The 26,180-nt window shown below is 42.4% G+C and overlaps 1 protein-coding gene across 4 annotated transcripts in view; it reads right to left on the reverse strand.

Moving 5' to 3' along the window:
• The window catches only part of LOC117427629 (CUGBP Elav-like family member 4), a 263,697-nt gene that overhangs the window by 15,513 nt on the left and 222,004 nt on the right, over positions 1-26,180 (reverse strand). For all 4 annotated transcript variants that reach the window (XM_058994865.1, XM_058994863.1, XM_058994864.1 and 1 more), the window contains exon 12: positions 18,076-18,223. In XM_058994865.1, the coding sequence (XP_058850848.1) occupies positions 18,096-18,223 (128 nt within the window). In that variant the 3' untranslated portion in view covers positions 18,076-18,095. The remainder of the gene's footprint in view (positions 1-18,075; positions 18,224-26,180) is intronic.

Raw genomic sequence — 26,180 nt, forward strand, 5'->3', positions numbered from 1 at the left:
ATCTACAAATTGTTCAAAATTAATTACAAATACAAAACAGAAAATAATTGATTGCATAATTATTCACCCCCTTGAGTCAATATTTGGTAGAGGCACCTTTGGCAGAAATTACAGCCATGAGTCTATTTGGATAAGTCTCTACCAGCTTCGCACATCTGGACACTGCAATATTTGCCCATTCTTCTTTGCAAAATTGCTGGGGATCTGGATGGGGACCTTTGGTGAATAGCAATTTTCAACTCTTTCCACATATTCTCAATTGGATTGAGGTCCGTTTGACCTTTTTGTTTTTAAGCCACTCCAGTGTGGCTTTGGTTGTATGTTTGGGGTCATTGTCCTGCTGGAAGATGAATCTTCTCCCAAGTCCCAGGTCTCTTGCAGACTTCAGCACGTTTTCCTCCAGGATTTCTCTGTACTTTGCTGCATCCATTTTGCCCTCTATCTTCACAAGCTTTCCAGGCCCTGACGCAGAGAAGCATCCCCATAGCATGATGCTGCCACCACCATGCTTCACGGTGTGAAGGGGATGGTGTTCTCAGGATGATGTGCGGTGTTAGGCTTGCGCCAAACAAAGCTCTATTTTGGTCTCATCAGACCATGGAATCTTCTTACACTTGGTCTCAGAGTTTCCCACATGCCTTCTGGCAAACTCTAGCCGAGATTTGATGTGAGTTTTTTTCAACAATGGCTTTCTTTTTGCCACTCTCCCATAAAGACCAGTTTTGTGAAGCACCTGGACTATTGTTGCCGTATGCACAGTGTCTCCCAGCTCAGCCGTGGAAGACTGTAACTCCTTTAGAGTTGCCATAGGCCTCTTGGTGGCCTCCCTGACTAGTGCCCTTCTCACCCGGATACTCTGTTTTTGAGGACGGCCTGTTCTAGACAGATTCACAGTTGTGCCATATTCTCTCAATTTCTTAATTAATGGACTTTACTATGCTCCGGGGGATATTCAATGCCTTGGAAATGTTCTTATATCCTACCCCCGATTGGTGCTTTTGAAGACAATTATTCCTAATTTGCTTTGAATGTTCCTTTGTCTTCATGATGTAGTTTTTGTTAGGGAATGTACTAACCAACTGTGGGACCTCCTAGAGACAGGTGTATTTAACCTGAAATCATGTGAAACACCTTAATTGCACACAGGTGGACTCCATTCAACTAATTATGTGACTTCTAAAGACAATTGTTTGCACCAGAGCTTAATTAGGTGTGTCATAGCAAAGGGGGTGAATACTTGTGCAATCAATTATTTTCTGTTTTGTATTTGTAATTAATTTAGAATAATTTGTAGATTTTATTTTTCACTTTGACATTATGGACTTTTTTTGTGTTGATCAGTGGCAAAAACTCCTAATTAAATCCATTTTTATTCCATGTTGTAACACAATAAAATGTGGAAAAGTCCAAGGGGGGTGAATACTTTTGAGAGCCACTATATATATATATATTGTAACAGCAGCGGGAATGTGAGACAGCAGGGAGGGGGTTAAAACTTCCCTGCGAGAGAATGCACCTTTTTGTTTGATTGTTTTCTTTTTGTTTAATTTAATTGTTTAATTGTTTTATTATTTAATTATCCCCTGCACCTGGGCAGTAATTAAGAATTGGAACCAGGTGCAGGGTATTTAAGAGAAGCAGTCTGTCTGCCCAAGGCTGCTGAGTAGAAGGAGGCAGATGAGGTGCTCTGCTTCTGTGCAGTCATTAAAAAGTAAGTGCTGTGTTAGTGTTTTTTTTGTGGTGTGTGTGACAGGTAAACGGCTTAGCCGTCCTGCGAGTCAGTCAGGGAATAACCTGTTTAGTAAGCTCTCCAAAACGGAGTTAAGTTTTGTTTTGTATTTGTTTATTTTTGTGTTTATTTAAATTAGTGCAACAGCGCTGTAAAAATCCATTCCTCTGTGTTGGGTCTATTTTTAAAGGGGCAACGAACCCGAGTGGGTGCGATCGTTTACAATATATAAAACAAAAAAATATCCCATTTCAGTTCTCCAGCATTTAACCTGTCAGCTCAGAGGCTATCTGCCGCGTCACACACCTGACAGCTTCTCAGTTTTATTAGCAATTCAAACTTTCTTTTCTCTTGTTAGTGTTCCAGCATCCCTTCTCCCCCTGCAGTGCCTGTCTGATATTGTAAAATCCAGCTACGCACTTAAATGCCTGACTGTTCCAAAGTCATTCAATCGATACAGAACTTTATATTCTTTATTTATTTTTTTGACAGATTGGATACCCTTTTAACCAGTGAATGCATGTAGAGATGGTGTGATAGAGAGAGAAAGGATCGATGCTGTAAATCTCCCTCCCGATTAGAAAGGGCGCTGTGTAAGGGGGAAGGTACGCTGCCTCCTAGATCTACCACTTCGGTGGTAGGTGGAAACCGGAAGGCGACCATATTAGGAGGGGCGCGTAGCTGCAAGTACTCCGGACGATTCCAGTGCAGTCAGCTGCGGGGCAGCCCTCTATTGGAGAAACCAGGCGACGCGTTGACTGCAGGGAGGAGTTTGCTGGGTACAAAGGGGAAGCAGCTACGTCAAAACCTCCCCTTGCGCTGAGTTAAAAAGCGATCGGCCGGAGCCGATGTTTGTTTTTGTGTGATTACGTGTTTTGTGTTTGTGTGTCAACAGAGGAGCAGGAGGACGGGAGGCTATAGCCAGCGAGCCAGCACATACCCCAGAGCACGCCCCTCATCGCACAGCACTTCACAGCACAGTGCACGCACCACAAACCCTGGAAAAGAAGAGCACATTTTCGTGCACGAAGGACTGTGGTTATTGGAGTGTGTTTTTGTTGCTTTTGTTTTAGCTGGATGCTGCTGAGTTTTGCCCCATTACCATCGCTGGTACTGGGGCTTATTATTTATTATTATTATTATTATTATTATTACTTATTTTTCCAAGTGGATTTAGTTTATGATCTTTTTGTTTGTTAATTATTAAAACCTTTTTGTTTTTGGGAGAATTCAGTCTGGACATTCACTTTCTACTGCACCACACCATTGGAGGCACAGGAGCGAGACACCAGGAGGGAATGGTGACCATGATGGAGCGGATGCATGCCATGTTCCTGGAAGCCAATCAGGGGGGACCGGCGACAGAACCAACGCCACCCTTACCGAAGATAAGGGTGGTAAAAATGTCGCTGGAGGATGATCCCATTATTTTCCTATTTGGTAGCCTTTGAGAGGCAGGCAACGGCAGCGCAGTGGCCTTGGGATTGGTGGGCTACCCAGTTGGGGCCCAATTTGATTGGGGAGGCCCAGGCAGCCTACCAAGCCTTAACCAATGAAGATGCCCTCAACTATGATAGTGAGGCAGGCCATTCTCCAGCAACTCGACATCACGGAGGAAACCCACCGTCGCCGGTTCCGGGAATACCAGCGACCCCCAGGACTGCGACCCCGCGTGGTGGCACAACAGCTGGTGGACCACGTGACCCGGTGGCTCTGCCCCGGCACCAATAGCGCAGAGCAAGTCACCGAGCTCATTGCCATCGAGCAATTCGTGAAGGTGCTGGGGCCAGACACGAGGAACTGGGTCAGTCGCCACCGTCCAACCACGCTGGAGGCAGCAGTCAGATTGGCTGAAGGGTTTGAGGACGCTCTACCTGCCGCTCCAGTGGTTGCCCCACCTGCTCCTGCCTCCAATAGACCGCGAGCGGCAACACCACCACCACCACCCCGTGTCACCCCCACTGCCCACGGACCAGCACTGCAACGTCACCCCATGGGTGGCCTCCCTCCAACACAGTGGAGAGCGAGGGCGACCCCCAGCGGGGTAAGAGCAGAGTACCCCTCCCCGCTGCCAAACCAGCAACGGGACACGCAGGCTCCGTGGGCACCTTTTTGCCCCACATGTTACCGGTGCCAGGAAGTCGGTCACCTGGCGCGGAATTGTCCAGCGGCCATGGAGTGTGGGGTGAACTCCCATTACATCCTGACAGCACCAGGTAAGTCCAGTGGTAATGATTGGGAGGGGCCTTGTGTTGTTAATGTACGGGTTGGTGAGGTGAGCACCCACGCATTAGTGGACTCAGGATGTGGGCAGACTTCAATTAGACAAGCTCTATTAAAGGGGGTACCTTGGTGGTCACGAGGGGTCATGGTCATTTCCTGTATTCATGGGGATAATTTGACAGTTGGATGTCATGCCTGCCGCGTAATCTTGGCTATGGCAGAGAAGCTGCCATATCCAGTTATTTTAGGTCGAGATTGGCCGCATTTTGACAGCATGATTAATAAAACGGTAAAGCCAGTCTCCGGTAAGACCATGGGAGCAGCGGGGGAAACTATTGGTAATATCTTTCCGCTGCACACTGATTTGTTTCACTCTCGATTTTGTCCATAAAAAACTAAAAAAGAGCAAAGGGTTGAAAAATGGGAAGGAACATTAATGAAACAAGGCTGGGGTTTGGTGGGGGAAGCCTCAGGATCGGTCAAATGTAAGGGAAAGGGGGTTGGGACCCAGTGTGACCTGCGGGGGCAGGTTACTGAGGCCCCCAGTGCTGAAGCTACTTTAGCTCCGCCCAATATCCCGAAATTCTGGGACCAAGATGTGGACCTAGCGTTGGAACAAAAGAACGATCCTTCGCTGGCCCACATCTGGGGGCAGGTTCGGTCTATCGAGGGGAAGGATGTAGAGGATAGCTGGCCGCTTACATATCCCCACCACATTATTGTCAGGCACTTACTGTATAGAGTATCCCAAGCCACGAGCACAAGTCAGCTTGTAACACAACTACTCGTTCCCCAGTCTTTTCGACATGAGATCATGCGGTTGGCTCACGATGTCCCTTGTTCGGGCCATTTAGGTATCGATAAGACTCGGGAACGAATATTGGCTCGATTTTATTGGATGGGAGTTTTTAGTGAGGTGGCGCGATATGTAGCAGAATGCCAGCAAGTAGCGTCGGGGCAGGTTCGCCCGGCCCCGCTGGTCCCACTGCCCCTGATCTCAGTTCCCTTTGAGCGCATTGCTATGGACATAGTGGGTCCATTGAGCCAGTCTGACTCTGGATATACGCACATTTTGGTAGTGGTGGACTACGCAACCAGATATCCAGAGGCAGTACCATTGAGATCCACTAGTGCTGCAGCCATTGCTAAAGAGTTAGTGAATATTATATCGAGAGTAGGGATTCCAAAAGAAATCCTCACTGATCACGGAACAAACTTCATGTCACAATGTTTGAAAGAATTATGCAAATTAATGCAAATTAAGTCGATCCGAACCTCCGTTTATCACCCGCAGACAGACGGTTTGGTGGAACGTTTTAATCAGACCTTGAAACAGATGCTGAAGCGGTTTGTCAACCAAGAGCAAAAACATTGGGCTAAACTCCTCCCTTACCTAATGTTTGCAGTGAGAGAGGTGCCTCAGAGTTCGACCGGGTTTCCTCCTTTTGAGCTGCTGTATGGGAGGCAACCACGAGGTATCCTTGATCTTGTGAAAGAAGGGTGGGAGGAGCAAGCAAAAACTTCTAAAAACATAGTCAAATATGTAATTATGTTAAGAGACTAGCATTGGTTGGTCGTTTGGCACAGGAGAACTTAAAACTAGCTCAGCATCGCCAGGAGCAACAGTACAATAAACAAGCACGTATTCGGACGTTTCGGCCAGGTGATAAAGTACTGTTGCTACTTCCCACATCGGAATCTAAGTTGTATGCTAAGTGGCAGGGGCCATATGAGGTGGTTCGGAAAATTGGTAAAGTAAATTATAACCCGATCGCCGAAATAAAACTGAAATTTATCATATCAATTTGCTAAAACCCTGGAATGAAAGGGAGGCCCTATTTGTAGCTGGTGACAGTTTGGAAGAGGATTTTGGTCCCACTGTCAATCCACCAGCTACCACTTATATTCCAATGGAGGAACAGTTACTTCCGGATCAGAAACAAGAGCTCTACCAGTTAGTGGAAAGGTTTAGTGATGTTTTCTCTGACTTGCCCGGCAGGACTAATGTTATTTCTCATGCTATTATTACTCCACCAGGGGTCAGGGTCCGGGAGAGACCGTACTGGATCCCAGAGAGTCGCAGGGTTCCTGTTCGCAAGGAGGTGGAGGATATGCTCGAGCTTGGAGTCATTGAACCTCCTGGAGCGAGTGGTGCAGTCCTATCGTGATGGTGGGCAAGAAGGACGGCTCCACTCGGTTCTGTGTGGACTTTCGAAAGGTCAATGCCATCTCCAAGTTCGATGCCCCGGGTGGATGAGCTCCTCGACCGACTGAGTAAGGCGCGGTTGATTTCGACCTTGGACCTGACGATGGGATACTGGCAGATTCCACTGACTCAGAGCTTGAAAGAGAACTGCTTTCTCTACCCCAGATGGCTTGTTCCATTTCTGGACCATGCCCTTCGGGCTGCATGGAGCTCCCGCCATCTTTCAGAGACTGATGGACCAGGTCTTAGCTCCCCATCATCAGTATGCCGCCGCGTACACTGATAATGTGGTGATTTTTAGCTCCACCTGGAAGGAGCATATTGTTAGAGTTTCAGCCGTCCTCCAGTCTCTGAGGGAGGCGGGGCTAACAGCCAAGCTGGGCAAGTGTGCATTTGGCAAACAGGAGACCCAATATCTTGGCTACATTATGGGTAATGGCCGGGTGAGGCCGATCACCTCCAAAGTCCAGGCGCTGGTGGAGACGGCGATCCCGAGAACCAAGTCACAGGTGAGATCGCTACTGGGGTTAGCCGGCTATTACCGCCGATTTATCCCCGAGTATGCCACCATAGTTCACCCCCTGGTAGATCTCACCCGAAAGGCTGCTCCAAAAATAGTTAAATGGACAGGGCAGTGTCAGGAGGCATTTGATTTGATTAAGAAGCGACTCTGTCAAGCTCCCGCTCTGATTTCACCAGATTTCAGCAAAGAGTTCATCCTGCAGACCGATGCCTCCCACATTGGTCTGGGGGCGGTCCTGTCCCAACAAGTTGATGGGGTAGAACACCCTGTTATTTATTTAAGGAAAAAAATGGCTCCTAGGGAGATTAACTACTCCGTCATTGAGAAGGAGTGTTTAGCCATCAAATGGGCTACTCACGCTCTTCGCTATTACTTGTTGGGGCGTTCTTTCTCTCTCATCACTGATCATGCTCCTTTAAGGTGGGTTACACACGATGAAGGACAATAACGCTTGGATAACTCGGTGGTATCTGGCACTGCAACCCTTCCACTACACTGTGAAGCATCGTGCGGGTAAGGAGCATCAAAACGCAGATTTTTTTTCAAGGGAGGGGGGACCATTGGGGAATGTAGAGTTGGCCGAGTGTTCCTTCGGCATCACTCTGAGGGGTGAGATATGTGATAGAGAGAGAAAGGATCGATGCTGTAAATCTCCCTCCCGATTAGAAAGGGCGCTGTGTAAGGGGGAAGGTACGCTGCCTCCTAGATCTACCACTTCGGTGGTAGGTGGAAACCGGAAGGTGACCATATTAGGAGGGGCGCGTAGCTGCATGTACTCCGGACGATTCCAGTGCAGTCAGCTGTGGGGCAGCCCTCTATTGGAGAAACCAGGCGACACGTTGACTGCAGGGAGGAGTTTGCTGGGTACAAAGGGGAAGCAGCTACGTCAAAACCTCCCGTTGCGCTGAGTTAAAAAGCGATCGGCCGGAGCCGATGTTTGTTTTTGTGTGATTACGTGTTTTGTGTTTGTGTGTCAACAGAGGAGCAGGAGGACGGGAGGCTATAGCCAGCGAGCCAGCACATACCCCAGAGCATGCCCCTCATCGCACAGCACTTCACAGCACAACGCACGCACCACAAACCCTGGAAAAGAAGAGCACATTTTCACGCACAGAGGACTTTGGTTATTGGAGTGTGTTTTTGTTGCTTTTGTTTTAGCTGGATGCTGCTGAGTTTTGCCCCATTACCATCGCTTGTACTGGGGCTTATTATTTATTATTATTATTAATATTACTTATTTTCCAAGTGGATTTATTTTATGATCTTTTTGTTTGTTAATTATTAAAACCTTTTTGTTTTTGGGAGAATTCAGTCTGGACATTCACTTTCTACTGCACCACACCATTCACCGTGTCACAGAAGGCCTTCATAATTGTATGGTAAGTGCACATTATGTAGAAGATTATAATATTTGTATAAAATCAAGACACGATCAGATTATATTCAAATGCAACCAGAAACGTCTATAGGAGGATAGTGGTGCACGATACATGTTTGGTGAAGATTGCTATAAAATCAAGATAGACGGATGACCGCGATCAGTACTTATGGTCCTATTTTTTTTAATAAAAACCCTAAAAATGGTCTCTCTGGTAAACTGGTCTTTCCCTAGACAATGTTCAGTACATACCAGTGGCTGTGTAAAAACAATTCTACCTGATATGGTTTAGGTAGGGGTCTCTGTTTTCTGTGTATATTTATAAGGAGCGCACAGTGGTTGCTGTGCATTGATAGCTCTAAACAGTCCTTAGACACAACAGTTACAGCCGGTTTCCCTGAGCTAATTTGGCACTCATTTTGGACTGCATAATGTTCCCGTATGTAAGGTAAGTGATAAGCAGGGTCTATGAAATAAGCTACCAGTGATTCAGGCAGTCTGTTAATATGCACCTTAAACTGCTTGATGGATTTTTTAAGTGTTGAGGTGCTGTACATAATGTGACCGACAACAATAGTACACTGATAAACGCTGGAGGACAATAACGGGAGCTCAGAGTATTTAAATTAAATGAATAGTTGGCATAATCTATGAGACACACTTTCTCATCATTTTGATTCTACATTGATCTGTCAAGAATTTCACTCCCTGAAAAAATATAATCATTTCAGGCAAAAAATCTGTCTCAACAACAGAAACTAAGCAGAAAGGCACTTTTAGAAAGCTGGCCAAGGAAAAAAGATCTCCCAGCTGCCCAGGAAAATGTAGGTTGACAGCAAGAGTAAAACCAAAAAGTGGGACATTCTCTCCCCATTCTGAGAAGAAAGACGCAGATGAGACTACATTTGGCATATTCACTAATGAAGGTAGTAGCCAAAACCTTTGTCTACATGAGTTTCTTTTGACTGTCATATTAAGTCTACTTTTTTATCTTTTAAAGAGACAACTAGGAAACGGGGAGGAAGAACATGCTGTATGAAGGACAAACTCAAGCGCTAGAGCACACACTAGATTTCTACTCTGAAGGAAGAGGCCATGTGGCTATTCTTTTTTATTGGACATGTTATTGACTCAGTTAAACAGTTGGGAACACAATGGAGACACAGGGAGGTACATAAGGTGTAAAAATAAGGAACACAAAAATATCCTGCAAAAACAGCAGTGGATTTAAGAGTTCACTTCAGGTCAAAGGTACTGGATAGAGACAGGCATGCACCATGACAGCTCCACCGCACAGATCTGCAATCCTCTGTCTGCCATTCAGTCCTATCAATCAGACTGCCAATCGTGCTGAATCATGAAGTGATTTGTGATTCATTTCTATCTAGATTCCACCAAACTCATTTCCCATGTGACCTGAGCTGTAGATGAAAGGGATGCTTCCCCACCTACCCTACTGCATAGTTTTCATAAGAACATAAGAACATAAGAAAGTTTACAAACGAGAGGAGGCCATTCAGCCCATCTTGCTCGTTTGGTTGTTAGTAGCTTATTAATCCCAGAATCTCATCAAGCAGCGCTTCAACAACATTACTGGGGAGTTGGTTCCAGACCCTCACAATTCTCTATGTAAAAAAGTGCCTCCTATTTTCTGTTCTGAATGCCCCTTTATCTAATCTCCATTTGTGACCCCTGGTCCTTGTTTCTTTTTTTAGGTCAAAGAAGTCCCCTGGGTCGACATTGTCTATACCTTTTAGGATTTTGAATGTTTGAATCAGATCACCACGTAGTCTTCTTTGTTCAAGACTGAATAGATTCAATTCTTTTAGCCTGTCTGCATACGATATGCCTTTTAAACCCGGGATAATTCTGGTTGCTCTTCTTTGCACTCTTTCTAGAGCAGCAATATCCTTTTTGTAACAAGGTGACCAGAACTGAACACAATATTCTAGGTGAGGTCTTACTAATCCATTGTAAAGTTTTAACATTACTTCCCTTGATTTAAATTCAACACTTCTCACAATATATCCGTGCATCTTGTTGGCCTTTTTTATAGCTTCCCCACATTGTCTAGATGAAGACATTTCTGAGTCAACAAAAACTCCTATGTCTTTTTCATAGTACCCTTCTTCAATTTCAGTATCTCCCATATGATATTTAATTTCAATAAGTATCTAGTCTTTAAAGGGGAGCTTGGTACGGGTAGGACATATCAGAGTTGACCAATTTTGTGTTTTAGTCATCACATCATGGTGACTTTTTAAAATCCAAAGTCTAAAGCTCTCCAGTGTCTGACCCCTGCAACACAGGATGTAAGAAGATATATCACATTCATTCAGCTATTAACATATATGTTTCTTATATCCACTTGGGGCAGTGTTGCAGGGGTCTGGTGTAAATTGTGGGGAACTGGGTGCAATTGAGTTTAGACATGAATTGAGAGGTCTATTGAGGCCGCAGGAGAGATTTTTAAAAGTCATCAGGATGTGATGACTAAAACAAGATGATGGTTATATTCTGGTGTACCCGATGAACTTCAAAAACAATTCTAAGAGCTATATTGAAAAATACTCATATTTCCCACCTGTCTTCTGAAAATCCCATGTTAATAGTCCTTAAACGACCTTCAAATATATCAATCTAGTGGTCGGTTCTAGTTTTAATGTAGAATTCACAGGCATGTATTTTTCCTTTAATTAAACCAGGTGTTAATTAAAACTTTGGAAGTGTGTTAATTCAGTAGTATTTCAAAGCTGAAAATGGACATGTTCTGTCTGTTTTTTGCTTGTATACCTCGGAAAAGAATCTGTAGTATTGAGTAGTAGCTGTAACACAAAACTCCAAAAGATTAGAATGAAACCTAAAGAATAGACTTAATGTGACTTATATTTCCAGAGATATACAGAGACCAATAAAAACAAGTTCATCAAAGAGTTCTGGATGTCTCGGGGAGTTCTGAAACCCTCTCCTGACAAACCTTGAACATCTTCAGTATTTTATATCTTGTTAAACAAAGGTACAGTCGCTTTAAACTATAGAAGCACCAATTGTATTATTTACTAACAGTAATTTTCAAATTTAGTAAGAGAAAATGTGCTCTGAAAATTCAAATTGTTGCAGTATTTTCAACCCCATCACATATATGTTCATTTCATATGGGCTTTGTGTATCTGTGCACATGTGCATGCTGAGTAGCGTTGAAGTGCAAGCTCATTGCAAGTGTTCCAGCATCTTGAGGCACACACCTGGGGTGTATCTATGAGAGTAACCAATACAATACAATAGAGGCACAAGAGGAAAAGGCGAACCCTGGTAGACACACCCTCACAGCTGTCCCAAGTGTCATCTTTTCAAGGGTCAAGGCAGCGGTGGGCATTTAGAAAATGGGAAAGATGTTCAATAGGAATCATGCAGTCTTATCAGGGTTGGCCTGTAGGAACTTAAAACATGTGACTTGCACTAAAAGGACCTTTTTCATGGTGGAAGGGCACAGGCAGGAAGAGGCACTGCTTACTAGTAGATTTGTTTGGCATCAGGCATTCCAATGGCATGTTTTCACAAGGGCTTACTGACTCTACTGTTTCACTTTTTTTTAAATATGCATATATCTGGCGGTATCGTATTTTAGAGTTTTAACCAGTGGTTAACGGGAGAACCTTCTATATTTTTGGGAAATATGCTCCCTCTTTATAAGGTATCCCTTTATACCACGGAGCATTGGGGCTTATCACAGTATCATAGGTGTACCCTACGTTCATTAATATTCTTTTGACCTGAAGCAGTTCCACAAATAGCCCTGACCCCGTCTTTATTGTTACTGATGTCAACTAGTTGGTTCATTGCTTTGAGAAAAATAAGTTGTATTAACGCTCCACTTTGCTGAGAAAAGGCCATTTCATTTTCAAATGAATGTGGTTGCTGAATTGATAGCAGAATAACCTATAACAGGCAGAAGCCCAGACTGTCTCTGTGACAGGGTAGCACTCAAAAACTCTTCATGGTTTACAATTAACCCCAAGCCTCTAGATGTGCAATTATTTAAAAGAAAATATATTGCTATAATCTAAAAGAAAGTACTTGTACAGTGAAAAAATATATAGAAAAATATATAGAATTCAGACGTATTTTCTACTTCAGAAACTGTCAGATATGCATATGTACAGTGTAGAATAACATATTATTGTAATAAACTATTTTATACATTTATAAGGGTTGCTGTCATGAATGTTTTCTGAAGTAGTCTCCTGTAATCTGGCATTACTGTAACTAGGCAAGTCTCCATTTTACACTGTCTTCCTCCATTTTACACCCACGTCTATGATTACATTAAAATGGGCCCCTAACTGATTGGAAAAAGGAGCAGCTACACTGCTACAAACTCTATGATTGGCAATAAAACCTGTCAAGATCCCTCTGATCGGTTTGTGCTCATTAACATGGAAGCACTCCGCAAAAACACAGGATGTGACAATAATATTATAACAAGGTTAATTACATTTACACTATGTGCAAACTAGCACTGGGGTCCTTTACAGTTCAGATTTATTGAATGGATTCCTAGAGCGATATTTTAAATAATTGGTATCCAGTTAAAATTATACAACATGTGAAGTACACCAAGACTTGTCTATGTGTGAAAGGGGAGGAAAGGGGGGTGTAACTAAATAACACAAATGAAATGTTTTGGCCCATTATTTTGGATGCCAGAGTTCTCTACAAATGGACTGAGCCCATACATACAGGGCAGCTGTAAAAACATATTTAGTTGTAGAGAAAATGAGCTCAGGGATGAAAAAGGTCCTTTTTTGCAAAACTGAATCAAACTTCTTGAGCTAACAGAAACGGGCATCAGCATCTTGCATAAATGATAAAGTTATACAAATCATAACAATTTAAAAGCAATTTATTGATCTATATATATTAAATAATATCATATACATTGAATTCCACACAAACACACAAGTTCACGTTACAACAGCAAAAGGGTCAAAGTTCACGTCAGATCATGATCAACCAATCAGCACTTCAGATTTACTTACAACAGCTATAACTACTAAGGCATTAATCAACTGCACTTCACAATTGGCAAAAATATATATATATATATATAAAATATAGAAACTCGACGTCACGTCATGCAACGCAGTCACAGTCCCGTCACATGACGTCATCCAAAACAAATGACACCATGGGTTCAACTTACAGGTTTGGGAGTTTGTCCCCCATGACAGGTAGGGTTGCTAGGCAAGAGGAAGGCCATCTTGAGCTATGATTGGCCCTGCCTGGTTTGGAGGTGGTTGGGTGCAAAAGAAGAAAAGATGTTGTGGAATTTCTATCCTTTGGTGGTTAAAATGACCCATCAGAAAAAAAAAACAGAATCCTTCCCTCTGTTAATTTAGGGAAGCTGCTATTACATTGACCTGTATTGGTACAGAATCATTCATTAACAATAGTGGTTAAACTACAGGCCAACTGGCCCTCAAGATCCATTCTAATCCAGATATGCATTACAACCAGGAAATACATTCCTGGACGAGTGGACCTGGAGTTCCAGATTGGGAACCACTGTGCTGGTCAGTCTTGTAAAATCCACAGCTGTCTTACTAACCCTCCTTCTAAGCAATGGGACTGACTGAAGAATACATGACTACATTGCTCAAGAGATCTGAAGCTCTGGAAAATATCAGATCAGACTATTTGTTGTACTTTCATAAGCTAAGAGCATGTTCAGACTAGTTCCAGAACCTATGCACTCCCACAGTTTGGTCTTTTGGAGTTTCCCTCGGACCAGGAGTTAGTGCACACCGCTAACATGGGTTTGGGCTCTGTCGATGGACTCAGGCCTAGCTGGACTGCAGTGCTACTGTCTAGTTAATACAGGTTCTCACTGAAACAGACTATATTATGTTGAAATTGATTAAGTTGAATCCTAGTTTTTCTCAACAATAGCACTGAACAAAGAAAGGCAAATTAGCTGACGAGACAGACAAAAACACATCAGACAGAACACAACAGGAGTAAAATGGAATGAATACAATTAGACCAAATACACTCTCCATTAGCTCTTTGTATTCCTAAAACAGTTTTGGCTTCATGGCGAAACCCAAGCAGAACAAAGCGGTTAGTGACAGAAAGCACAGCGGTATTCTTGGTGTCTTTGGATCTGAAGTGGTGTGTATCACTATGCTAGTGCAGCATTCCTTTCCTCTGCAGAGGTTAGTAGTGAGCCAAAGACTGCAAACTTAGTGTAGAAGTGACTCAACCAGACAATACGGTTTACAAAAACAAGAGCTTATCATTTCATTTAGTAAACGTTATCTCAAATTCTTGGTTATGAAAGTTATATACATAAAGTTATATTGTATTGTGTTCTTTTTTATTAAAGCATGATTTGTAATAATTTAATATGTGCAGTTGATCTTGCTTCCCAAAAGATATACCATAATAGACGGTGAACTGTGTATTACATGAACCTACAGAAGAGCTTCCAGTTTGTGCTGTGAATTGTACGGATCACTTGCTGCATTGCTTGTTGGTGTAAGCTCTGGAAAGGCACAGCTGCTGGACTGTATTTACAGTGAGAAGACACACCATTATATTACTAAACTCAGCCTCTTCTTATGATTTCCAAGAGATCTAGGTCTCCCTGTGTCTTCTGAGAGTTGGGAGAAGCTGCATATTTCACAACCAAGAATTTACGACAACCACAGGATTTACTAAATTCATATTTAGCTTTTTTTTAAAGGCACTATATATATATATATATATATATATATATATATATATATATATATATATATATATATATATATATATATATATATACAGTACTGTGCAAAAGTTTTAGGCAGGTGTGAAAAAATGCTGTAAAGTAAGAATGCTTTCAAAAATAGACATGTTAATAGATTATATTTATCAATTAACTAAATGCAAAGTGAGTGAACAGAAGAAAAATCTAAATCAAATCCATATTTGGTGTGACAACCTTTGCCTTCAGAACAGCATCAATTCTTCTAGGTACACTTGCACAAAGGCAGGGATTCTGTAGTCATATAGTCAGGTGTATGATTCAACAGTTATACCAAACAGGTGCTAATGATCATCAATTCAATATGTAGGTTGAAACACAATCATTAACTGAAACAGAAACAGCTGTGTAGGAGGAATAAAACTGGGTGAGGAACAGCCAAACTCAGCTAACAAGGTGAGGTTGCTGAAGACAGTTTACTGTCAAAAGTCATACACCATTGCAAGACTGAGCACAGCAACAAGACACAAGGTAGTTATACTGCATCAGCAAGGTCTCTCCCAGGCAGAAATTTCAAGGCAGACAGGGGTTTCCAGATGTGCTGTCCAAGCTCTTTTGAAGAAGCACAAAGAAACGGGCAACGTTGAGGACTGTAGACGCAGTGGTCAGCCAAGGAAACTTACTGCAGCAGATGAAAGACACATCATGCTTACTTCCCTTTGCAATCGGAAGATGTCCAGCAGTGCCATCAGCTCAGAATTGGCAGAAAACAGTGGGACCCTGGTACACCCTTCTACTGTCCGGAGAAGTCTGGTCAGAAGTGGCCTTCATGGAAGACTTGTGGGCAAAAAGCCATACCTTCGATGTGGAAACAAGGCCAAGTGACTCAACTATGCACAAAAACACAGGAACTGGGGTGCAGAAAAATGGCAGCAGGTGCTCTGGACTGATGAGTCAAAATTTGAAATATTTGGCTGTAGCAGAAGGCAGTTTGTTCACTGGAGAGCGGACACGAATGAGTGTCTGCAGTCAACAGTGAAGCATGGTGGAGGTTCCTTGCAAGTTTGGGGCTGCATTTCTGCAAATGGAGTTGGGGATTTGGTCAGAATTAATGGTCTCCTCAATGCTGAGAAGTACAGGCAGATACTTATCCATCATGCAATACCATCAGGGAGGCATCTGATTGGCCCCAAATTTATTCTGCAGCATGACAACGACCCCAAACATACAGCGAAAGTCATTAAGAACTATCTTCAGCGTAAAGAAGAACAAGGAGGAGTCCTGGAAGTGATGGTATGGCCCCACAGAGCCCTGATCTCAACATCATCGAGTCTGTCTGGGATTACATGAAGAGAGAGAAGCAACTGAGGCTGCCTAAATCCACAGAAGAACTGTTGTTAGTTCTCCAAGATGTTTGGGCCAACCTACCTGCCGAGTTCCTTCAAAAACTGTGTGCAAGTGTACCTAGAAGAATTGATGCTGTTTTGAAGGCAAAGGGTGGTCACACCAAATATTGATTTGATGTAGATTTTTCTTCTGTTCACTCACTTTGCATTTTGTTAATTGATAAATATAAACTATTAACATGTCTATTTTTGAAAGCATTCTTACTTTATAGCATTTTTCCACAACCTATATATATATTTAGCTCAAAGAGCCAGCTGCCCAATGTTTCGATATGTTGTACATATCTTTCTCAAGGGAGCCTGTCTATATATATATATATATATATATATTTGGATTAATCTAAAAAACACCCCTGTTGTTAACCCCTAATTTCACTCATGTTTAAAAATGAATTGATTAAATAATCAGAGCTTTACATACATATTGTGCTCCAATAGGACTCGGGGGAAGAAGAAACCTCCATGTCAAACACACTCATATTACAATGCCACATAAAATAACTGATAAAGCATCACTTTGGGTATATTCAATCAAAAATACGCTGCCTTTCTGTAATAGTAAAAGCAACACACAGGTGTTTAACAATAGCCCTAAATATCTAACCTTTCCTAGAATCTGTGGTTTTCTACGTTGCATCTGTTCACATGAATGTTTTGAACTGACCTACATTGGCAGAATTGGTTTTAATTTGTCTGTATTGAATGGAGATTTGGGAGGGTGATTTGACTCAGTGAATCTGGTATATATTGTTCCTTTAAATCGCTCAGCACTTGTGTTGAAGGTCTGTGTGTTTATTTGCTGATATGGTGGTATAAAGTTGACAGACTGCAGTCTAAAATATATTGGTTATCTAAGAAAAACTATTACTACTAATTGTCTCTAAATCTGCTGGGAAGAGTCTAGTAATAACTGAAGTGATACTGATTGTATTGCAAGCTTTGGGCTGTGTTGTAGTCTGTTATTGACACCATGACTATCATGTTGTGTAACCTTGAAATTATAAAAAAAGGAAATATTGAAGAAATTTTTTTAAGCTTCTTTTAATATTACTACATCATATTGGAATTAGCTCTAGTAAATCAAATGAATATTCAGATTACCACATGGTTGTAACATGGTAGCATGGTGGCATTATAAACACAATGTGAAACTATACTACATGTGTAATTACAGTGTACGTTTTTTTAAAGAGAAATCAATGCATTTTTGCTTACGTTGCATAACCAATAAACGTATACATACAAAGCACCATCGTTGTTTTATAGCGGGCTTATTTGGGATTATGTTGTTCATAAACAATTACAATATGTTATGTGCATTTTTTATGCATTGCTATTGTTTCGAAACTACATGCAGCAGAAACAACCTCTAAGTTGAGCTGACTGCTCAGATCTCTGAGGAGCTGCCCTTCCTGGCTGAAGTGTGAAGGGGTCAGTATGGGTGGTTGAGGAGCTGTCCTACCTGGCTGAATCACAAAGGGGTCAGTATGGCCGGTTGAGGAGCTGCCCTACCTGGTTGGAGCATGAAGGGGCCAGTATGGGTGGTTGAGGAGCTGCCCTACCTGGCTGAATCGTGAAGGGGTCAGTATGGGTGGTTGAGGAGCTGCCCTACCTGGCTGAAGCATGAAGGGGTCAGTATGGGTGGTTGAGGAGCTGCCCTACCTGGCTGAAGCATGAAGGGGTCAGTATGGGTGGTTGAGGAGCTGCCCTACCTGGTTGAAGCGTGAAGGTGTCAGTACGGGCGGTTGAGGAGCTGCCCTACCTGGTTGAAGCATGAAGGGGTCAGTATGGGTGGTTGAAGAGCTGCCCTACCTGGTTGAAGCGTGAGGGGGTCAGTACGGGTGGTTGAGGAGCTGCCCTACCTGGTTGAAGCATGAAGGGGTCAGTATGGGCGGTTGGCATCCTTTGGCCTCTTGAGCTGCACCTTCAGCCTCTTCATGCCGATCTGAAAGCCATTCATGGCCTGGATGGCTGCCTGAGCGCTGGATGGGTTATCAAAGCTGACGAAACCTGTAAGAAATAACACTGAAACTGTACACCTGAAAAATAATGGTAGGAACCCCGGTACTGGTGTTTACAGTCATCATTGCAAAGACACATTTTTGGGTGGTAAAATGCAGAAGAAATGTCCCATCCATGCATTCTGCATGTATTAATTTCCTATGGTAAGTGATATCAATGATAGTATCTCCTGCCAAGGATTTAAATACCGCATTGACACTGCCATGTAAAAGTAGGACATCATAACCTACATTCCCCAAATACACAGCATGGCTATTTTATTATCACTTGTACCTAATACCGGGTTAAACCACTGTTTGCCCTTGACTACTTGGTATAGACTCCACACAATGCTGAAAGGTGTGTCGTGGGATGTTAATCTATTCAGTAATATTTCACGCAATTGGTGTACAGAGGTAGGTGGATGGGTGCATTATCGTTAGGGATGTGATTTTGCCACGGTGCTCACTGCAGTAACTGAACCCATGAATTTTGATATTTGTTTCCACAACGTGAAATTTGTAAACAAGTTTGCATCTTTTTTAATTGGTTTCAGTGCAAAGTTAAAGCAGTTAGCAAACGTCAAATAAAGGTGAATACTGACACAGAACTGTAAAATGAGGAGAAATGAAGTTCTAAGCAACTAGCAGAGCCATTTCCAAACAATGTCATGAAAGTGGAGGGAGCAAATTTAATAAAAAACAAGCTTCAAATTAACTGAAGCCTTCTGTGCAGAAAAGATACCCCTGCATACACTTGGTAATGCAAAGCCTAAAGAGAGGACAGTCCTGGAGAAGCATGAGCCCTGATTTGCAGCTCTTGCAGTCGTTCCTCTGAGGTGCTTAACCTGTCAACAGTGTAAATGAGAACGATCCTTCTGATCTTTTAATGTACATCATGCGATACCAACACCACAGCTGTGTGTAAATAGACATGAATGAAAAGGATATTGTAAAATTCTCAATTTCCAACCAGAACATGTATTTAACAAAACTAAATTTCAGGGTTGAGATTATTTTCTTCACATTGGACAAGGTCTGCATGTTAAAATTAAAAGGTAAGCTATTTCTGTTACAGTTGTTTTTTAAAAGTTGCTGTTAAAAAAACAAAAAATCTATGTTTACTTTTGACTAGAAGGAAGGAAGCGGCTTGTCCAAGCCTTGGCTATCATTCCTTTAAGGTAGCGTTAGTGCTGAATTTGCCTGTGTGCCTCAGTCTCAGGTTGGTGCTGACGTGTCTGGGTGTCTGGCTCCTGCCAGTAAGTTATTACCTGGGTGTCAGCTCAGAGGCAGCGCTGGCTTCCTGAGTCGCGACCGCCTCGCTCTTATCAGGAGCCTCTTTGATTGACGGCTGAATTTTCCGGCTGCCGGCTGATCTGATGATGCCGAGACTGGTCCGATTTAATTTGGGGGGAGGGAGGGCAGAGTTTTGTCAGCTCTGGAGAGATAAGGCTCTGCTTTACAATCTGTAATCCAAGCCTCCACTAACAACCCACGTAAACTATTCTCTAACTTCTCCTCCCTCCTAAACCCTCCCCCCCTCCTCCTCCCTCCTCTATCTCCCCTGATGACTTTGCCTCCTTCTTCTCTTCTAAAATTTCAGATATCCGCAAACTCTTTAACACCTCTCCCTCCCCCGCACCCCCTCCCGCTCCAACTCCTACACCCACTGCAACCCCTACTAACTCACCCTCCTTCTCCACCTTCTTGCCCCTCTCAGACTCTGACCTTTCCTCCCTGCTCCAGGGTCACAAACCCACCACGTGTGCCTTGGACCCCCTCCCCACTCACCTCTTTCAAGCTGCTGCTCCTGCTCTACTCCCCTTCATCTCCTCCCTCCTCAACACCTCTCTACTTTCTGGTATCTTCCCCTCTGCCTTCAAAAAAGCCTCTATCACTCCCCTCCTCAAAAAACCTACCCTCGACCCCACCTCCCTCCAGAGCTACCATCCTGTCTCCCTCCTACCCTTCCTCTCCAAAACCCTCGAGCGGACTGTACACCGCCAGCTCTCTGCTTTCCTGTCCAACCACTCTCTGCTTGACCCTCTCCAATCTGGCTTCCGCTCTGCTCACTTTACTGAAACCGCCCTCCTGTCTGTCACCAACTCACTTAAATGTGCCCGAGCTGCCTCTCTCTCCTCTGTCCTAATCCTCCTCGACCTCTCTGCTGCCTTTGACACTGTTGATCACTCTATTCTACTATCATCTCTTGCTGACCTGGGGATCTCTGGCACTGCTCTGGCCTGGTTCTCCTCCTACCTCTCCAACCGCACTTACCAGGTAACCTGGCGTGGAGCAACCTCCACACCTCACCCTCTCTTAACTGGAGTCTCCTGTTCTCTCTCTACACCCGCTCCCTGGGCCCCCTCATCGCATCCTATGGTTTCTCATACTATTTCTATGCTGATGATGCTCAGATTTTCCTCTCCTTCCCCACCTCTGACTCCACCATCTCCTCCCGTATCTCTACCTGTCTGTCTGCTATTTCCTCCTGGATGCACTCGCATCACCTCAAACTCAACCTCTCTAAATCTGACCTCCTTTTCTTTCCCTCCTCCTCCCCCTCCTCTGATCTCTCCATCTCTGTTCCTCTGGAATCTACCACACTCTCTCCCTCTTCCTCAGCTAAGAACCTTGGAGTCACCCTGGACCCCTGCCTCTCTTATTCCCAGCACATCTCCACTCTGGCACGCACTTGCCGATTCTTCCTGAGCAACATCCGAAGAATCCGACCCTTCCTCACCAACTATGCTACCCAGCTCCTGGTCCAGGCCCTGGTACTCTCCCGCCTAGACTACTGCAACTCCCTCCTGGCTGGCCTCCCTGCGTCCGCCACCCGTCCGCTCCAGCTCATCCAGAACTCTGCTGCCCGCCTGGTGTTCTCTCTGCCTCGCTTCGCCCACGCTACTCCACTACTCCGCTCGGCTCCACTGGCTCCCGATCACCGCTCGCATCCAGTTCAAGACTCTTGTACTAGCCTACAGATGCCTTGACCAGTCTGCACCCAGCTACCTCCAGACCCTCATCTCTCCCTACACCCCCACTCGACCTCTCCGCTCCGCCTGCACTAGAAGACTAGCTCTACCACTGCTACGCTCCCCTGCCTCCAAAGCCCGCTCCTTCTCCACCCTTGCTCCGCAGTGGTGGAATGACCTTCCTACAGATGTCAGGACTGCCCAGTCCCTGACCACATTCCGGCGCCTCCTTAAGACTCACCTCTTCAAAGAGCACCTGTAGAACTCCTCTGTTTGTATCCTGGGACACTATCACCCTTCATGCTATGTGCTTTATTTTGCTCTTATCAGCCCCTATTTTACTGCATTTAATCCTGTACTTCAGAATACTGTAATCTGCCAAGTTTTTAACCTGTAGTACTTTGTATTTACTCACATCCTGATGTAACTATCACTATTTAATCATATCCTGATGTAACTATCACTATTATCTGCTGTATTATTGAATTGTGGTTTGTCAAACTTGTACTTTACTTGAACAAAAGTTATTGTATTTCTTGCTCTTATTGTATTACTTGTATTGTAACGCTTGAAATGTTTTTGCTTACGATTGTAAGTCGCCCTGGATAAGGGCGTCTGCTAAGAAATAAATAATAATAATAATAATAATAATTTACAAACCTTTAAACAAACCTGCTGCTAAGACCTGTCAAACAGCCCCCGCACTTTTAATCCATCTCCTTTCAAATACATTGTCAACATGTTAAAAGGGGGGTAACAGGGTTCCTATTGCAGTAACTCAGTTCAGTCTCAACACCGCAGTAAATGGCTCCTTGTTCCCTGACTTCATGTCTTCTGCTTTTATCACTTAATATGATGCCTGCAGATAGCATTTCAGATAGGAGGTCCAACGTGTGACTATTTATTCTGGCATTTTAAGAGAAATGTGTTAGTGCACTGCTGTATATTACAACACTTCTAGAGAGGGAATGGTGTGTGACTGCTGTATATTACAACACTTCTAGAGAGGGAATGGTGTGTGACTGCTGTACATTACAACACTTCTAGAGAGGGAATGGTATGTGACTGCTGTATATTACAACACTTCTAGAGGGGGAATGGTGTGTGACTGCTGTATATTACAACACTTCTAGAGAGGGAATGGTGTGTAACTGCTGTACATTACAACACTTCTAGAGAGGGAATGGTGTGTGACTGTTGTAGGCACTGTTACTGAGCAGCCAAACTGCTAAAAAACAAGATTCTAATAACCTCTTGAAAATATATAAATGATAAATGTTATTAGCTTATTTCAGAAAGGAAAACATAAATCTGTCTTTCCATATATATATATATATATATATTTTTAGGACTGTCAAGCGATTAAAAAAAATAATCTTACGTATATTAAATTGATACAATTACTACATCCATCTAATTTAAATGTATTATTATTATTATTATTATTATTATTATTATTATTATTATTATTATTATTATTATTATTATTATTATTATTATTATCCATAATTGTAAATAAAATCATTTAAAATGCATTTATTTATGTATTTATTTAACCAGGAAATGTACCCATTGAGACCGTGACCAGAATTTACTAGGGGCAACAATTTAGAAATTACAAATACAACCAACACAATAAAATGTGCGGTTCAAGCTGCATACAGAGATGAGAAAACACAATAAATAGGAGATCCGTTTTTAAATGTGATTGTGGACTGAAATTAATTTATAATTTGAATAAAATTATAAATATGTAGCTACAGTAAGCATGTCTGTGAAATTAACTGTTAATTTTGAAGAAAATTAAAATCCTATCCAAAAACTGCAAACTAAGTAGAAAAATTGGTAGGCTTTACATACTACGCACACACACACACACACACAAAGCAGCAACACAGCCTACTCCTTTAAAAAAAAAAAAAGTCTTCTTATCATACTTAGCTTGATTCATGGGCTTGCAGAGATGCTGAATTTCTGTCGAAACTGGTGGGTTTAATCTGTTGTTGTATTGTTATTGTCTGTAGCAGAAGAGCTGCTGCTATTGTATTTTGAGAAGTAAAGGTGTGTTCAGCACACAGCAGACTAGATGTACTCATGTGTGATACTGGAACTCACTTTGACAGTAGACAAGTAAGTGTCTTTCTGTCCAGTGAGCCGTCAGAACATTAAAAAAAATAAAACTTCCATTCATTTTTAGTGCTTTGCTCCATTACCCGGTTCAGTACCTGACTGTCTATTTAAACAATAACTGCACTCAGACACTCAGTCCAAAGTTGCCGCGACCGGGATTAAACTACTGTGTGCTGACAAGCTCGAGACAATGCGATTAACACATGTTAAAAAAAACGCTGATGTTAACTGAGATTAATTGACAAATATGATTAAATATGGACTGGAGAGGAGGTGTACACCGGGAAACTACAGTCCCCGAGGGAAGAACTATTTTATCACCAGGGGACTACAATCCCCGAAGCCACAGGTAACTAGTTCTTCCCGAGGGGCCTTTATTTTCCCACTATGAGTCGAGGTCTGCAGTCCATGTTTTATGAATCAGTCAAGAAAGTAATGTGTTTGAAGTCCATAGTGCATAGTTACTAAAGTTTATTTGGAATAGAACTGTCCGTCTGATTTTCTCACTGCAGCATAGAATTCTCGAGTAGTCTGTTGAGTTTGTGAATGTCCTATTTATTCAAGTTGGATTTGTTTGAATTTTAGGAATTCAGAAAACACTGAAAGCGGCATTTTTATGACGATTTTAGTGCTTGCAGCATCTTTGTTTTGTAGTGTATTTTGTTTATTCATTTTCTGATGTCCGCCATTTTGCTTTGTTGTGTGAAGAGAGGAAGGATGTTCAGCATCAAAATAAACTACAGCGTCACGGGGCAATAGTTGGATCTATTTTTGGTCATGTGATGAGGTTTTAACAAATCACATGCCAGAATTTCTAAGGACTGATTCTTATATATATATATATATATATATATATATATATATATATATATATATATATATAGATATATATATATATATATATATGTTTTCTATAACATTAGCTGACTGTTATCACAGTCCCTGGTTAGCACTGTTCTTGGACCACCTTCCCTAAATTAACATACAGTACATAGGTAGTCCAAGAATAATGCTAGTGGGTGAAAATAGCAGCTGCAGTTCCATGTGTTTTAAATATGTTACTATGTCACCCAATAAACAGGCATTTATAATCCTCTTCTTAAACAGTACGTCCTACCTTCTGTTCTGAATGTAAAGACAGGGAACTCTAAATTGACCTGCAAATATGATCATTTAATTAACAAGGAAATCTTTAAAACTTTCACTAAAGTCAAGCAGACATTGGACTAAGGAGGTAACTCCCCCATTCATGTCAACCTCCAATCAGTGTCAGCTCCTGATAGTAATGAAACCAGGTGTATTTAACCCTGCCTCTCTTTGTAGTCTGTGTCATGCTTTGAGTTTGTAGCCTCTCCATGGGGCTCGGCATAAGAACATAAGAACATAAGAAAGTTTACAAACGAGAGGAGGCCATTCAGCCCCTCTTGCTCGTTTGGTTGTTAGTAGCTTATTGATCCCAGAATCTCATCAAGCAGCTTCTTGAAGGATCCCAGGGTGTCAGCTTCAACAACATTACTGGGGAGTTGGTTCCAGACCCTCACAATTCTCTGTGTAAAAAAGTGCCTCCTATTTTCTGTTCTGAATGCCCCTTTATCTAATCTCCATTTGTGACCCCTGGTCCTTGTTTCTTTTTTCAGGTCAAAAAAGTCCCCTGGGTCGACCTTGTCTATACCTTTTAGGATTTTGAATGTTTGAATCAGATTGCTGCGTAGTCTTCTTTGTTCAAGACTGAATAGATTCAATTCTTTTAGCCTGTCTGCATACGACATGCCTTTTAAACCTGGGATAATTCTGGTTGCTCTTCTTTGCACTCTTTCTAGAGCAGCAATATCCTTTTTGTAACGAGGTGACCAGAACTGAACACAATATTCTAGGTGAGGTCTTACTAATGCATTGTAAAGTTTTAACATTACTTCCTTTGATTTAAATTCAACACTTCTCACAATATATCTGAGCATCTTGTTGGCCTTTTTTTATAGCTTCCCCACATTGTCTAGATGAAGACATTTCTGAGTCAACATAAACTTCTAGGTCTTTTTCATAGATTCCTTCTTCAATTTCAGTATCTCCCATATGATATTTATAATGTACATTTTTATTGCCTGCGTGCTGTACTTTACACTTTTCTCTATTAAATGTAATATGCCATGTGTCTGCCCAGTTCTGAATGCTGTCTAGATCATTTTGAATGACCTTTGCTGCTGCAACAGTGTTTGCCACTCCTCCTATTTTTGTGTCGTCTGCAAATTTAACAAGTTTGCTTACTATACCAAAATCTAAATCATTAATGTAGATTAGGAATAGCAGAGTACCTAATACTGATCCCTGTGGTACACCACTGGTTACCTCGCTCCATTTTGAGGTTTCTCCTCTAATCAGTACTTTCTGTTTACTACATCCTAACCACTCCCTAATCCATGTGCATGCATTTCCTTGAATCCCTACTGCATTCAGTTCGAAAAATAATCTTTTATGCGGGACTTTGTCAAAAGCTTTCTGGAAATCTAAATAAACCATGTCGTATGCTTTGCAATTATCCATTGTCGATGTTGCATCCTCAAAAAAGTCAAGCAGGTTAGTTAGACACAATCTCCCTTTCCTAAAACCATGCTGGCTGTCTCCCAGGATATTGTTACCATATAGGTAATTTTCCATTTTAGATCTTATTATAGATTCCATAAGTTTACATATAATAGAAGTCTGTCGGTACAACCCCTGTGTCAAGAGACTGTTGCATGATCTTGGTTAGCGGTTTGTAAATAACTTCTTTCATTTCTTTGAGTACTATTGGGAGGATCTCATCTGGCCCAGGGGATTTGTTTATTTTAGAGCTCCTAGTCCCTTTAACACTTCTGCCTCTGT

Source organism: Acipenser ruthenus, chromosome 21 (assembly GCF_902713425.1).
Source record: "Acipenser ruthenus chromosome 21, fAciRut3.2 maternal haplotype, whole genome shotgun sequence".
Lineage (NCBI taxonomy): Eukaryota > Metazoa > Chordata > Actinopteri > Acipenseriformes > Acipenseridae > Acipenser > Acipenser ruthenus.